Source organism: Mandrillus leucophaeus, unplaced genomic scaffold (assembly GCF_000951045.1).
Source record: "Mandrillus leucophaeus isolate KB7577 unplaced genomic scaffold, Mleu.le_1.0 Scaffold282, whole genome shotgun sequence".
Classification (NCBI taxonomy): domain Eukaryota; kingdom Metazoa; phylum Chordata; class Mammalia; order Primates; family Cercopithecidae; genus Mandrillus; species Mandrillus leucophaeus.
In genome coordinates this window covers 1,949,542-1,965,189 of record NW_012102943.1, presented here as the reverse complement: position 1 = coordinate 1,965,189, position 15,648 = coordinate 1,949,542, and the positions used below count along the sequence as shown (strand labels likewise).

The 15,648-nt window shown below is 54.2% G+C and overlaps 1 protein-coding gene across 2 annotated transcripts in view; it reads left to right on the top strand.

Moving 5' to 3' along the window:
• SLC6A7 (solute carrier family 6 (neurotransmitter transporter), member 7) overlaps window positions 1-15,648 on the top strand; it is a 32,720-nt gene that overhangs the window by 6,185 nt on the left and 10,887 nt on the right. Inside the window, exons 3-14 of one of the 2 annotated variants that reach the window (XM_011985359.1) lie at window positions 46-177; window positions 372-606; window positions 2,523-2,661; window positions 4,391-4,525; window positions 5,627-5,730; window positions 5,859-5,983; window positions 7,224-7,336; window positions 7,445-7,576; window positions 8,074-8,173; window positions 8,368-8,468; window positions 9,000-9,167; window positions 12,947-13,074. In XM_011985359.1, the coding sequence (XP_011840749.1) occupies window positions 46-177; window positions 372-606; window positions 2,523-2,661; window positions 4,391-4,525; window positions 5,627-5,730; window positions 5,859-5,983; window positions 7,224-7,336; window positions 7,445-7,576; window positions 8,074-8,173; window positions 8,368-8,468; window positions 9,000-9,167; window positions 12,947-13,074 (1,612 nt within the window). Of the gene's footprint in view, window positions 1-45; window positions 178-371; window positions 607-2,522; window positions 2,662-4,390; window positions 4,526-5,626; window positions 5,731-5,858; window positions 5,984-7,223; window positions 7,337-7,444; window positions 7,577-8,073; window positions 8,174-8,367; window positions 8,469-8,999; window positions 9,168-12,946; window positions 14,572-15,648 lie in introns of those variants that run through there. The other variant, XM_011985360.1, reaches the window with a different exon arrangement.

Below are 15,648 nucleotides of genomic sequence, written 5' to 3'. Positions count from 1 at the left end.
GGGAGCTGCCCCCAAGGCCCTTGCTGACCACCCCGCTCCCGGCAGGCGCCTTCCTCGTGCCCTACTTCCTCATGCTGGCCATCTGTGGCATCCCCCTCTTCTTCCTGGAGCTCTCCCTGGGCCAGTTCTCCAGCCTAGGGCCGCTGGCTGTCTGGAAAATCAGCCCCCTCTTCAAAGGTGAGGCCTCAGTGGTCCCCAGGGAGGAAAGGGCTCAGGGCCTGGGGGAGGCAGGGAGGTTGCCCCCAGAACCCCCACAAGCTCCAGGCAGAGATGAAAGTGAAGCCCAGAAAGCCACCAGCTCCCCGGAGGCCACCCCACCCAGCTGGCAGAGGGCTTGGCCTGGGCAGCCCAGCAGCCTCTCCCCACACCAGGCGCCGGCGCAGCCATGCTGCTCATCGTGGGCCTGGTGGCCATCTACTACAACATGATCATCGCCTACGTGCTCTTCTACCTCTTCGCCTCCCTCACCAGCGACCTACCGTGGGAGCACTGTGGCAATTGGTGGAACACAGAACTCTGCCTGGAGCACAGAGGCTCCAAGGACGGCAACGGGGCCCTGCCCCTCAACCTCACCTGCACCGTCAGCCCCAGTGAGGAGTACTGGAGGTCAGGCAGCTGCTGGCCCTGCAGCATCTGAGGGGACCCTGCACCACTGAGGGTGGCCAGAGGGCATTCCCAAGGGGCTCAGCATGCACCGCCAAGATGAGCTCAGGCGCTGGTGGCAGCTGGACTCTGGCTTCTAATCCCAGCTCTTCACCTGACCAGTTGTGTGCCCTTGAACAGTTTATTTGGCTTCTGTTGCTTTATCTGTAGCATGAGGGCAATAATACTGGGTATGTCAGAAAGGTTGTAGTGAAGATTAAAGGAGAGAAAGCATATATTAATAAATTGTGCAGTCCAGTCTGGTGGATAGTAAGTGCTCAATAAATACTAGCTGAGAATGATGATGATGATGATACTAGTAATAGTAACATTATGGAGTCTCAGTTTCCTCCTCTGTAACAGGGGTTGGTAACAGTACTTGCTTCATAAGATGTTTTCCAGTTAGTGATTTAACCCACTCATTCATTCTTTTAATAAATATTTATTGAGCAACTGCTATATCATAGGTAAAGCACTTAGCATAAGGCCAGGACTGTACATAGTAAGGACCATCTCAGACTTCTCTAATAGAGATAGGACTATGATAGAGTAAGGGATCGTCATCAGAATTAAACAATATAATGCAGGTGAAACCATTATCACAGAGCCAGGCACATGGTAGGTCCTGGGAATGGTGGGTGTTAGAAGGATGTTGCACTCATCAGCCTATCCCAATGCCCCATTTCATGGTCAATAAAACAAAGCCTTGTCACTGCATTCTGCCTTTAAAAAAAAGAGAGAGAGAAAGAAAGAGAGAGAGAAGAAAGAAAGAAAGAGAGAGAGAAGAAAGAAAGAAAGAGAGAGAGAGAGAAAGAAAAGCCTGGAGGCTTGCTCAGTATTGCTCAGTAGTTAGTGATAGAGATAATACTGACACTAAGGACTCCTGAGTCCTGATCCTGTTCTGGATCATTCTAAAATAGCCTGGTCCCTAGGTGGTACTGTTGGCTGGCCAGAGAACACAGACCCTATAACCCCACCCGCTCACCTACAAAGGACTGCTGTTAGGAGATTTTTCCCAGATAGGCTCCGTGTCTTGAAATGTTTTGGTATTTAACCTGCATGCAGTACATAGTTCATTCATTTGTCCACTTCAAGTCCATCTGAAGTGTCCACACCTGCTGAAGAGTTTATCTGACCAGTGGGAAAGAATTGGCCTGAGTTTGCAGCTTAAAGCCAAAGGATTTGATGCAGTCACTGGCAGCTGCCAGGGTGGTCTCCATGGCCATGCCACAGCTCACTGCATCAGTCTGGATGCAGGCAGGAGGCAGATGGATTGTCAGAGGGTTTCACTGAAGGGAGTTTAGTGAAGGGACTTTTCAGAGGGTCATGGAAGCCACAGCGAAAAGTGAAGCATCAGTGACTAGCAAACAGGAGAGCTGTCACCACCCCCGAACCTAGGAGGCAATGGGAGGGAACCAGGGAAGAATCGGAGCCTTGGAAGAGGGGCTGCCTAAAAAACACAGTCATGGCCAGGCCCTGGATGGTGTGTGTGTGTGTGTGTGTGTGTGTGTGTGTGTGTGTGTGTGTGTGGTGTACACATGTATATGCAAATACCCAGACCCCTCATTCCTCTCCGAACTCCAGTCTCCCGCTGTTGCCTTCCATTAGCCAAACCCACATGGGAGCTGAAGAGGAAGGGTGGTCTCGCACTCCTATCCTCAAGCGATCTTGCTTCCTATGCCTCCCAAAGCTGAGGAAGGGGTAAGGTCTGGTGAGGCCAGCCTCCTGCGTCAGAGTTGGTTGGAGAACGATGGAGAGGGACCAAGAGGGTGTCAAGTGGAGAACGGCAGTAGAGCCTTGTGAGCTGGACATGGGTTGACTCCGTGTCTGTGGAGCCTGGCGGGGTGACCAGGGGACACTGAGACCTTTGTCTCCCACAGCCGCTACGTCCTCCACATCCAAGGCAGCCAGGGCATCGGCAGCCCTGGGGAGATCCGCTGGAACCTCTGCCTCTGCCTGCTGCTGGCCTGGGTCATCGTGTTCCTCTGTATCCTCAAGGGTGTGAAGTCTTCTGGCAAGGTGACGTTCGGGAGGCCCCGGAGGCCTGAGGGGCTGGATGGGGTGAAGGTTTCCTGGAGAAGGCGGGGCATGGACTGAGCATGAGAAGATGAAGAGACTTCAGCTGGGAAGAGGGGAAGGGAGAGAGCCTTGAGGCTGGGGGATGAGGGCTGCTTGAAAAGAGACATGGAGGTGAGAACACACAGGAGCAAGGCTGCTTTACTAGACTGGAAGCTCACCAAGGCAGGGTCTGCACTCAGCTGTATGCTGACCCAGTGCTTGGCACTTTGACTGAGCTCAGCAAGAATTTGTTGAACACTTGGAGTGTGAGTACATGAGTTAGGGCTCTTTGAGATGCGGGTGACCAGAACCCAGTTACCACACTCAGCTGGAAAGTCCAGAGGGTGTGCTTCAGGCACAGCTGGGTCTAGGGGTTCAATCAGTGTCGTCAGGAAACTGGTTCTCTGGGTCTCTCAGTAGTGCTTCCTTCCAGGCTGGCTTCCTTCTGAGGCTTCATTCTTCATGAGGTCACCCTAGCAGCTCTAGGCGTACGTCTAAGCTTGGTAAAGGGTTGTTTTCCCCGGTTCGCATGTATTTTAGAATTGAGTCTCACTGGCTGAGCAGGGCTGTGCATCCATCCCTAAATTAATCCCTGTGGCCGGGGGGATGGAATGCTCTGCTTGGCTGGGCGTGGGTCATATATCCACCCCTGGAGCTGGGAATGGAGTCACCTCCATGGTGGGACAGTCAGGTACTGTTACATGAAAAAGGCAAACTAGAGACTGGAAGACAAAGCCACGGATGTCTACTTTAGGTGATGAAGGGGTGGAAAGGACGATAAAGCCATTTTGAAAACACTCAGGGCAGGAGGTGGTGGCTCAAGCCTTTAATCCCAGCACTTTGGGAGGCCGAGGTGGGTGGATCACCTGAGGTCAGGAATTCAAGACCAGCCTGGCCAACATGGTGAAACCCTGTCTCTACTAAAAATACAAAAATTAGCCAGGCATGATGGCAGGTGCCTGTAATCCCAGCTACTCGGGAGGCTGAGATGGGAGAATTCCTTGAACCCGGGAGATGGTGCTTGCAGTGAGCAGAGAGATTGCGCCACTGCACTCCAGCCTGGGAGGCTAAGTGACACTCAAAAAAAAAAAAAAAAAAAAGAAAAGAAAAGAAAAGAAAAAACTCAAAAACCTTCAGGATGGTTTGCCCAATCATTGATAAATCAGAACTGTTTCCTCTGCATGGTGCAGCCGATAGCAGAAGTGGGAACAGAGCCATTTAAGACAAAAAAGACAGGGTAGAAACCATATAGAAAGAGAGGAGAGGTTATGGTCAAAGCCAAAGCAGTGAGGATGTTGAGACTTGATGGTGTTTGCTGAAGGGGTGACTGGAGGTTTGGGAAAGAAGGAGAGAGGGAGTGAGTTTGGGAATGTTGAATGTCTGAGGATGATGCAGAGTGGGTTTGCCAGCGCGGGGAGTGGACACGGGGAGGAGGAGGCCTTTGTAAGCAACAATGGCTGTCTGGAGCAGGGGCTGCAGTGGACATGGTCTCATGGCCTTGGGAAGCAAGGTGGTGGTGCTTTGCCGATGCTGGGTGTGTGAAGGGAGGAGGGAAGCCTCACAGATGAAGGCTGGTTCCTAGCTTGGGCTACCACAAGGCTGGGGAGGCAAGTGACACAGATGAGTTTACAAGGAGTGGCACTGAGGGAAGGTCCCCGATGCCATCAGCTCCTTACTTACCATCTCTCAGGTGGTGTATTTCACGGCCACGTTCCCCTACCTCATCCTGCTCATGCTGCTGGTCCGCGGAGTCACCCTCCCAGGGGCCTGGAAGGGCATCCAGTTCTATCTCACCCCCCAGTTCCACCACCTGTTGTCTTCCAAGGTGAGCCCCTCGGGGCGGGGTGCAGAGGGAGGGGCCAGGCCTGAGCTGGAGAGTGGAAAGAGGGCTCCCTGGGACACCCCAGTACCAGGCATTCTGCTCAGCCCTCCTTGTGTCTTTTTAATTTATTATTATTATTTTTTTATTTTTAAATTGATAGGTAAAATTTTATGTATTTATCATGTACAACGTGATATTTTGAAGCATATGTACGTGGGGGAACTGTTAAATCTAGCTAATTAGCATATGTATTATCTCACATAATTATCATTTTTGTGGTGAGAACACAACATCCACTCTCTTAGCATTCTCCAAGAATACAATATATTGTCACTAACTGCATATTGTACTTCATTTATTATTTTAAACAATCCTGTAAACACTATCCTCCTCATTTTACAGAGGAATAAACTGAGGCTCAAAGGGGTTTTTAATAAGCTTAAGGTCATACAGCTAGGGGATCGCAGAACAGGGATCCCAGCCCAGATCTGTGTGACTGTAAACCCCAAGGAGGGCATTAGTGACGATGGTGATAACAATGGTACTGACAGCTAACGTTAATATGTATTGTCTGGTGACTGTGCCTGACCTTGCCCTAGTGTTTTACATGCATGTGTGTAGTGATTTAATCCGCACTCCTCCCATGAACTAGGCACTATTCCTATCCCCTCATTACAGATGGGGATCCTGCGGTCCAGAGGGGTGACCTGGCTTGCTCAGGCTGCACAGCTAGACAGTGGTGAAGCTGGGGTCCAAATCCAGATGCCAGGATTCCAGAAAGGAAGTAAAGGGGTTATGCAGGCTTATTGCCAATACAAATCTCCTGAGTACTTTACATTAGGCTCTGTGTCCTTCAGAACTGGACCAAGCTTAGAGACCATCTTCTAGATCCTGGGTGGGAAACTGAGGCCTGCAGAGGTGAAGGGACTTGCCCATGTCCCACTGTGTAAGTGTTGGGGCAGGCTTTGCTCCTGGTCCACATCACTTGTGAGCCAGGCTGGTGACCATGCCATCCCTGGAGCTGTCACACCGTCTTCATTCACTGCCTTCCTTCTCTGTCCTTCACCCTCCACACACCCTCCCTTTCCATCCTTCCTGGCACAGGTGTGGATTGAAGCTGCTCTTCAGATCTTCTATTCCCTGGGTGTGGGCTTCGGAGGGCTCCTCACCTTTGCCTCCTACAACACATTTCACCAGAACATCTATAGGTCAGTGTCCCACAGCCTCCCAGACCCTGGGGTCCAAAGCAGGGAGGAGAGTGGCTGGCCAGGGAGGGCCTCAGAGGCTGAAAGGAAGGCCTACTCACACTGGCCTGCACCTGGACTTCTTCTGGTAGAGACACTTTCATCGTCACTCTGGGCAACGCCATCACCAGCATCCTGGCTGGCTTTGCCATCTTCTCCGTGCTGGGCTACATGTCTCAGGAGCTGGGCGTGCCTGTGGACCAAGTAGCCAAAGCAGGTGGGCAGGCTGCTTGGCCTCAGTGGGGTGAGCATGTGTGTTGGGTAGAGATGGGGCTGGGCCGGTGGACCAGCAAGATTATGGATGGGGGCCAGGCGTGGTGGCTCACGCCTGTGATCCTAGCACTTTGGGAGGCCAAGGTGGGCGGATCACTTGAGGTCAGGAGTTCGAGACCAACCTGATCAATATGGTGAGTCGTCTCTACTAAAAATACAAAAATTAGCCGGGCATGGTGGCACATGCCTGTAATCCCAGTACTCAGGAGGCTGAGTCAGGAGAATCGCTTGAACCCTGGAGGTTGAGGTTGCAATGAGCCGAGATTGGGTCACTGCACTCTAGCCTGAGCAACAGAGCAAGACTCTGCCTCAAAAAAAGGGGCCGGGGGTGGTGGCTCACGCCTATAATCCCAGCACTTTGGGAGGCTGAGGTGGGTGAATCACGAGGTCAGGAGATTGAGACCATCCTGGTTAACCCATCTCTACTAAAATACAAAAAATATTAGCCGGGCATGGTGGTGGGTGCCTGTAGTCCCAGCTACTCTGGAGGCTGAGACAGGAGAATGGCGTGAACCCGGGAGGCGGAGCTTGCAGTGAGCCGAGATCGTGCCACTGCACTCCAGTCTGGGCGGCAGAGCGAGACTCTGTCTCAAAAAAAAAAAAAAAAAAGATTGTGGATGGGTATGTCATGTGTGTGCATATGCACACATGTGCATGCACAGGAACATGTCCTAGCTGGTTTCTGGTGGTCCATGTGCAAGGGGATGGGTGAGCAAAGGAGTGTGCATTAACCCATGTCTGGAGGTAAATGAATTTCTGCGCAAGACTGTCATGTTCTGTGCTTTGGTTGCACAAATAAGTCATCTTGTGTGTGTAGGTGTCTATGTGCAAGTGAAAAGGGTGAGAAAGGTCATGTGAATCACTGTGGCTTTTGCCAGTGGATGCATGTAAATGTGCATTAGTGGTATTGTTTGTACCGATAACTGTGTACATAAGTATATTTCAATGAGGTTTTATACTGGGGTCTTGTGTTTGTTTATCAACCTATGTTCATCGAGTACCTGCAATGTGCTGGCCTAGGTCCTGGGAGTTAAGGAAGTGTCAGAGGGTGCATTTAAGTGGGCATCTCTGAGTTAGATGAAACAAGTGGCCCAAATGAGTGTAAGTGGCCATGCGTGTCTGCATGTGCATATGGGAGCCCACCGCATGCCCCAAGCTGCTGACCCCCTGTGCCTTTGGCCCAGGCCCTGGCCTGGCCTTTGTCGTCTACCCACAGGCCATGACCATGCTGCCTCTGTCGCCCTTCTGGTCCTTTCTCTTCTTCTTCATGCTTCTGACTCTCGGCCTGGACAGCCAGGTGAGCCTCATCTGTGGCAGCAGGCACTGTGTGTGTGTGTGTGTGTGTGTGTGTGTGTGTGTGTGTGGTGGGGATAGAACTCTGACCCCAGCCCCTCCTCTCTCCCAGTTTGCTTTCCTGGAGACCATTGTGACAGCTGTGACGGATGAGTTCCCGTACTACCTGCGGCCCAAGAAGGTGGTGTTCTCAGGGCTCATCTGCGTGGCCATGTACCTGATGGGGCTGATCCTCACCACCGATGTGAGTGGCGCTGCAGGGAGGATGGCAGGTGGGCGGGACAAGGGCAGACGCCTGCAACGAGATCTCTGGCCCGGCTGAGCAGTTGCTGGGCCCCCTCCATCTTCCTCTTTGTAAGGAACTCAGTCCCTCCCCATCCCTATCTCCCAAGGGAGGCAGCTTGGCCTTGTGATTCAGAGTCCTGGCTGTGGAGATTTAGTCTGCAAGATCTGGGTTCAAACCTTACTCCTGCACTTGCTGAGGGGGCTTCAGGATAAATGATTTCCCCTCCCTGAGCCTGTTTTTCCTCGTCGGTAAAAGGAGGATTCTATAATAGACGACTGTCATGGAACTCAGATAAGACGAGGCCTGGAAGGGCTGGGCTGGCAGCCAGCTGTCGCCCTGTCATCTTGTGCTCCCCGTCAGCATGTCTGCTTCCTACTCACTTCTTGCCAGGAGAAGGGGCTGCAGCAGAGAGCGAGGCCCGGGGAGGGGACACCAGAACTGTGCTTGTGTTTTAGGGGGGCATGTACTGGCTGATCCTTCTGGATGACTACAGCGCCAGCTTTGGGCTGATGGTGGTGGTGATCACCACATGCCTTGCCGTGACACGGGTGTATGGTGAGAAGAGCCATGGGAGGCGGAGTCGAGCTCTCTGCAGTGGGAGAACGGGAGTCTACCCTGGGGCCCCCCAGTACCTGGGTCCCTGGTCCCAAGGGCCAGGGTTTCCAGTGGGGGCAGCTGGGGGAGGGGGGTGCTGCTGGCACTTGTGGGGCCGGTGGGTGGGGCCATTCCTCCTCCCCTCCCCTGTGCAGGCATTCAAAGGTTCTGCCGAGACATCCACATGATGCTGGGCTTCAAGCCGGGCCTCTACTTCAGGGCCTGCTGGCTGTTCCTGTCCCCAGCCACGCTCTTGGTAACTGGGGAGGGAGGGAGGGTTGCTGGCTGGGGCCCCAGAACTGAGAGCGGGTGTCCCCTCTGCACATTCAGTCTGGTAGGGCCACCCTGGCCCACAGTGGAGGGCTCTGGGTGGGCACCAGAATCCTAGTCCATCCCCTCCCCTGATGTTCCCAGCTTTTGTAGCTGTGCTGGGCCTGGCCCTAGTTCAGTTGGTTAAATGGGTGGGTCTTTCTCAGGCCCAAGGACCTCAGGATTGGAGCCTTTAGGCTGTGATTTCTGTCTTGAGGTTGGAGCAGCTAAGGGATTGGGGTGCTTCAGAACTGGGCTGCTGCAGGCCTTGATGTTGGGTCAGCTTTGAGCTGGGCTGGCTCAAGCCTTGCAAAGGCTCCAGAGATGGACCACTTCAGGTTTTGGTACAGCTTAGGATCCTGGGTAGCTCTGGGCTGGACTGTCTCAGGCCTTGGGCTGGCACTAGGCTGGGCTACCTTGGGCCTTAAGGCAGTTTAGACAAAAGCCCGCAGTGATGCTGGGAGTCCCCACTCTGCAGGCCCTGCTGGTGTATAGCATCGTCAAGTACCAGCCCTCGGAGTATGGCAGCTACCGCTTCCCACCCTGGGCTGAGCTGCTGGGCATCCTGATGGGCCTGCTGTCCTGCCTCATGATCCCAGCTGGCATGCTGGTGGCTGTGCTTCGAGAAGAGGGCTCATTCTGGGAGGTGAGTCTGCCCACCCTGTCCACTCTCAGCCTTCCTGACCTGTGGCTTGACCCTGGGTCCCCCTGCTAGAACAGAAGATATATGCACCCACCCTTTATCCAGCTTCTTTTAGCCTGAAGAGATCTGCCTGGGCTGAGGCAGATTCAGGGGCTGGAGTCCTGCCCTGTGGCACTTTGGACCACATGAAGCCTTGGGGGAGGGGGTGGCATAATCTAAAGACCACTGTTAACCAGGGACTGGCCTCAGGTCCCACCATGGGTTGGGGGTGGATCAGGTCTTGAACTCAGGTCACCAGCCCAGAGCTTGCTTCTGGAACTCAGGGTCAAATGGTGACAGTGAGGGACCTCAGAGGGCAGGCTGTCACCCTACTCCTGTGCCCAGGAGTCCTGCTGTGTCCCACTGGTGGCCGGGGATAGAATGATGGTGTGAGCCCTGCCCATGCCTAGGGTTTTGGGGAGGGACTCAGACAAACATGGAGAGTACACTCTGTTTGCACAGGGTCTGAGGCATTGGAAGAGGGGAGTAGTGACCCTTTGTGGGCCAGCAGAAGTGGTGTGGTCTGAGCCTCACTGTATCCTCTGAACACTGAGGCCTGCACTTCTGCCACCGCTGGTGTGGAGTCCTCTGGTGGCAAGAGGCCATCGTCATGAATGCAGCTTTAGTGAGCCCGATGGATGGCATCCAGAGAGAGTCTGGAGGCACCCACAACACACACATCCCACCAGAAGTGTGCTGGAGCCAGCTAGCACTGGTTCATGAGAGCTAATCCTTAAATATTCAGGAATGTGTGAGCTAGGTGTTAAACCATTGGTAGCTAGGAATTGGCAACGGTGGAGATATTTACACCATAGAAAATGGCTATAAAGCGGGCCTCCCCTGCACCCCTCCCCATAGTCTGCTTACCAGCACACTGCTGCCTCTCCTCCACTTCCCCCATGTAGCTCCTGCCCCTCAGCTGCCCCCATGACAAGGCTCCACCTGCAGGGGTTGCTCAGGAGCCAGTAGTGGTTTATGCCTCCCCCATCCTGCTGCCAGACCACAGGGGGCAGCCTGGAGTCTAGCCTCTGCACTGCCTCCAATTGCTGGGTGACTTGGGGCAAACTCCTTCCCTTCTCTGAACCTCAGGAGCTCCACCTCTGCTCCTTACTTGAAGAGCCAGGGTACCTGCAAAGGGAAGTAAGAGAGGGGAGTTGCTCAGGATGGAGGCTCCAGCTCCCAGGAAGCTCATGGTCCCCAAGCCTTGCTAATGAGCCACTAGGAATGCTGGGCTCCCCAGCAGTCACCACCGCCCTGCTGCCCTGCTACCCTGCCCCACAGCCAGGGGGAAGGGGCATGTTTTGGGGGGCCTGAGAGAAGTGGTGTGCACTGCAGAGGAGGCATTCCCCAGCTCAGGAGTGCCAGCTTCAGAGGCCAGGGCTTCCAGCATAGACCCTAGGATCGGAATCCTGCCCTGCCATTTGCCAGCCTTGTGGCCCTAAGCAAGTTACTGCACTTCCCTGAACCTCAGCTTCTCTGTCTTTATTTTTATTTTATTTTAATTTAATTTTTTTTTTTTTTGAGACATAGTCTTGCTCTGTCCCCCAGGCTGGAGTGCAGTGCAGTGGAGACAATAAGCATAGTATCCAATAGGCAGGGTTTTTTTTTTTTGGTCTTTTTTTGTTTGTTTTTTCAGACAGTTTTGCTCTGTCACCCAGGCTGGAGTGCAGTGGCGCCATCTTGCCTCACTGCAACCTCCATTTCCCGGTTCAAGTGATTCTCCTGCCACAGCCTCTCAAGTAGCTGGGATAACAGGCACCTGCCACCACGTCCAGTTAATTTCTGTATTTTTAGTAGAGACGGGGCCAGGCTGGTCTTAAACTCCTGGCCTCAAGTGATCTGGGCACTTCGGCCTCCCAAAGTGCTGGGATTAAGTGTCTCTGTCTTTAAAATGGAGAGGGTGATACCTACTTTTAGGCCTGCTACGAGAAGAAAAGAAGCTTATCAATATAGTCTCCATTGTGAAAGGCAGAAAAGCAAAGTATTTTAAAAGTTCAGGATGGGGTCAGGACGGGTTCAAATCCCAGTGTCACCACTTCCCACCTGTGTGACCTTGGCCAACTTAACCGATCTCTCTGAGCTTTAACACTCAGATAATATCAGTGCAGGCAGATGGTAAAAGTAGTAATACCGCTCTCATCAGGACACTGTAAAGATTAAATTAGCCACTGCTTAGCACAGAGCTGGAGTGCAGTGGGTGCTCAATTTTAGGCCAGGGGTTCCCACAGGGGGTGATTTTGCCATTGGGGGACATTTGGCAAGGTCTGGAGACATTGTTGGCTGTCATGGAGGGGAGAGGGGTACAAGGAGGAGTGCTCCTGTCATATAGTGGGCATAGTTCAGGGATGCTGCTAAACAACCTTCCATGCACAGGACAGCCCCTATAACAGAGAATTCTCTAGACCCAAAACGTCAGGAGCACTCAGGTTAAGAAACTTTGGTCTGAGCACCCCTGTTTTCAGCTGGAAACAAATCTAAGTCCTTGTTCTCAGGGAGCTTGTATTTTATTGTGGGGGACAGGCAATAAACAAATACGTAAAGGTAAGTTCTGCACTTAAAAAAAAAGGAATACAGGAATAAAGGGAGAATGGTACTTTGGCCAAGATCGTCAGAGAAGACCTCTCTGAGGAGGTGACAGATCTGACTAACTGGACAGGGTGATCCATGTCGGTATCTAGGGTGAGAGCATTCCAGGCAGAAAGGCAACGTGTGCAAAGGCCCTGAGGCAGGGGGCTGGCATGTTTGAGAATAGCATGGAGGCCAGTGCTGTGGCTGGAGCAGAGGGGGTGGAGAGAACTGGCAGAGCTGATATCAGGGAGGTAGACAGGGCCCGGGAGCTGGAGGCCCTGGTGCACACTTTGGATTTCATTTCCAGTGAGATGTGCAGTCATTGGCAGGCTTCTGAGCAGTGGGGTAGCGTGCTCTCAACACATCTTCCTAAGTATCGCTGTGCTGTGAGTACCGAGCTGTGGGAGACCCCGGGTAAAGGCATTACACACGGTATCTCCCTTGGAACCTGCCCAGTGGGCTGCCCAAATGTTAATTGCTTCCTTTCTTTAAGGACACAGGGGCTCTCTCTTCTCCCTCACAGGACAGGCAGAGGGCTTTGGGAATGTGGTTGAGGAAGAAGGAGCTCTGGAATCTCCAGGCTTAGTCATCATCTTAGTCATGAAAACTGGGGCTCCATGAGGGAAAGGTCAGAGGCAGAAGGAGGCAGGTCGGGACTGGAAGAAACCAGGAAAGCCAGCTGCAAGCCCACCTCAGTTCTCCTGCTCTTTTCCAAAAGCCCCCAGATTCTTAAGACTCAGCATTTAGGGAAAGGCTCCTAGATCGTCATTCAGACGCTCTAAGGAGGGGCCTGGCACGTAATTATAGCAACAGCCGCCACTTCCCAGGCCTTACCCTGTTCCCAGCACCCTGCTAAGTGCGTCATCTCAGTGCCTTCACAACAACCCTATGACAGGACTGGGATTCCCGCATTACAGACCAGGAAGCAGAGCACCCAGAGCCAAGCGGCATTGCCAAGAGCCACCCAACTTGCAAGTGGTAGAACAGGATTCTCACCGAAGCAGGTGGATCCCTCCCCTGGGGAAGTCATAGTGCCCCCACCTTCCCCGCCAGGGAGCTGTGGCCAGGACTCGCCCAGCAATGTGGTCAGGTCTTTGCTGGGTGCCTGGCCACAGTGAACACTCCACCAGTGCTGCCTGTTTCCTGTTTTCACTGCTCTCGTTGCTTTGCTGCAGCGGCTCCAACAGGCCAGCCGGCCGGCCATGGACTGGGGACCATCCCTGGAGGAGAACCGGACGGGCATGTATGTGGCCACGCTGGCTGGGAGCCAGTCACCAAAGCCACTGATGGTGCACATGCGCAAGTACGGGGGCATCACCAGCTTCGAGAACACGGCCATCGAGGTGGACCGTGAGATTGCAGAGGAGGAAGAGTCGATGATGTGAGGCAGGAGGCAGGTGGGCCTCACAGTCCCTTCTTAGAAGCCTGCAAAGGTCAGCTGTGCCCTCTGGGATTCTGAGAGGCTATGGGGGGCTGCCATAAAGATGCTAGTCCCCCAGTGGGGGTCCCTCTTGCAGCCTCTGCCTCTCCTGAAACTTCTGACAACCCCCTACACACACAGGCATACTCAGACCCACTCAGAGCTGAGAATGATCCAACTCAGCCCTACTTTGCAGATGGACATATTGAGGCCAGGAGGGGAGGGACTTGCCCTGGGTCTCATGGCAGAGGGGACTTGACCCCACACCTCCTGACCAGTCAGCTCCCTTTCCCATGGGGCAGCCGGCACCACCTTCTCATCTCTATTCAGGGTCTACATCCCTCCCTGTTTAGGGGGAGCCTGTCCGCACGCACCTCAGCACAACCAGAATCTGGAGCTGGGGAGGGAGGGTAGGGCCATAGAGGCTCTTGAGGCAGTCCTGGGGATCAAGGGTCAATGAGTTCCGTGGGAAGAAGGATCCCTGGGGGCTCCTGTGTGCAGGACTCCTGAAGGAGGTGGGAGCTGAGGGCCCTGGAGGATGGGGACGTTTGCAGAGAGAGGAAGAAGAGGGCAGGGTCGGGAGGAGCTCTGGGCCAGAGGATGCTGAGCTGCCTGGGCAGAGACCAAGAGGGTTGGAGACACTGATTTTACCAGGTTACAGGAGGGTTTAAGACAGAAGGAAAACTAACAGAGGGGAGCCAGGGATGATGGGGTGGGTAGGGGATTTGCATGATGAAGAATATCATTCTGGGTCTGTGCAGGGTGGATTGGAGGGGACAGGGTGGAGTGGGGAGGCCTGTGCAAAGTGGGAAAAGGGTGCCAGTGGCCTGAGCCAGGGCGCTGGGGCTGCGGGTAGGGACAGGAGGCCCCAGCACTTCAGAGAAAGGCCACCCCTTCACCCACTGGACCGCAAGCCGCACAAGCTGGGGAGGTAGGAAGGGTCACTGTGAAGGCCCAGGGCCCCTCTCTTCCCATCTCCCTTGTCCTGGTGGCCTGCAGTGTCTCCTCCAGTTCAGGAGCTGCTAGGAAGCTGGCCTTGGTTGCTGGTGACAGGGAAACCATGAGACTAGGAGGTGGCCCACACACATGGCTGGCTGGTCCCGAGGCCACCCACCCTGCTCCAGGACGTGTGCCCTGGGCCCGGTGTAGGGGTAGAGGCAGAGGGCAGAGGGTAGCCCTTGGTACTGTGGGCCCCTCAGAGAGGAGGGTGGGGTGCAGAAATGCCTCAGCACGGCTCATGCACACAGCATTCTCCCGTGGGACAGGGCTCCCTCGTGCAACTGTGGCCAGCCTCCATGCCTGTCTCTCGCTGTGTCCCCCCATCCCCTTGTGTTCTGTTGGTTTATTGTTAATAAATATCAAATGAGGTCATGCTCCTTACCCTGTCTCCTTACTGCTGAGAGCCATGAGGTGGGCAGCACAGGGCTCCCCAGCTCCCACTGGACAGGGGAGGAAACAGGCCCTGCTCCCTCCTTCCCCCGGCTCTCCTGGCTTCTGCCCTGGGTCTGACATTTCCCTATGGCAGTAGGGGGTGGGTAGGGCTCAGAAAGGAAGACAACTCCAGGCCCTTAGAGACTACTTCGTTCCCTGTTACACAGACAGACAAACCGAGGCCCACGGAGGGAAGGAAGCTTGCTCAAGGTGGCCCAGCCGAGCCGAGCAGAGCCTGGGGTGGTGGGGCCAGCAAAGCAGAGCCCATGAACCTGCTGCCTTCCTCCCTCTCCCGCTCCTCCTCAGCCCTGCCTGCAGGTGAAGGCTGGAGCTGAAGACCAGGGCTAGGAGGAGCCAAGAGTTTCCCAGTCCGGAAGAATCTCCGGGTTCCACCCACCCCCTCCTGGCAGGGCCTTGTCATATAAAAGAGCCCCAGGGCCTTTCAAATGCGAGGCCCAGGTGTTTGCAAAGGCTTTGATTGGGGGTGGAAAGGAAGGGCGGCTGCATATTTCAGATATTAATAAATTCCCCCTAACAAAGGGCCAGGCCCCCCTCCCACTCCTCTTTGTTTGGGGCTCTGGGTGAGGGGAAAGAGATGAATTTGCTAATTTGCAAAGCGTGTGAGAATGGCCTTCAGAATTCAGGTGCTTCTTCCCACGAGGCAGGCTCCAGCCCTGCTGGCAGCGCCTTGGTACTGAGCCTTCTCAGCGTGCCCTTTCTGGGCAAGAGGTGCTGTCTGCCCGGGCATGGGGCCATGGACTTTTGAATATTCCTCACCAGCCTCTTGGCTGCAGCCAGGTGTCCTGGGAGTCAGGAACGGAGCATCTTGGGAGTCTAGGCTTCCCTTCTCCTCAGATTCCAAGTGTGAGATTGGAGGGTTCTAGGAGTCCATGGGTCCCACCAGCTTCACTTCCTCCTGCCTCCCCAACCCCTGCCCCATTCCTGCCATTGGGCCTGTGGTCCCTGTCCTGCCCTCCCTGGCCCAGTCTTTCTGTTTCTCCTGCTTTTTCCATTTCCTCTGCTCTC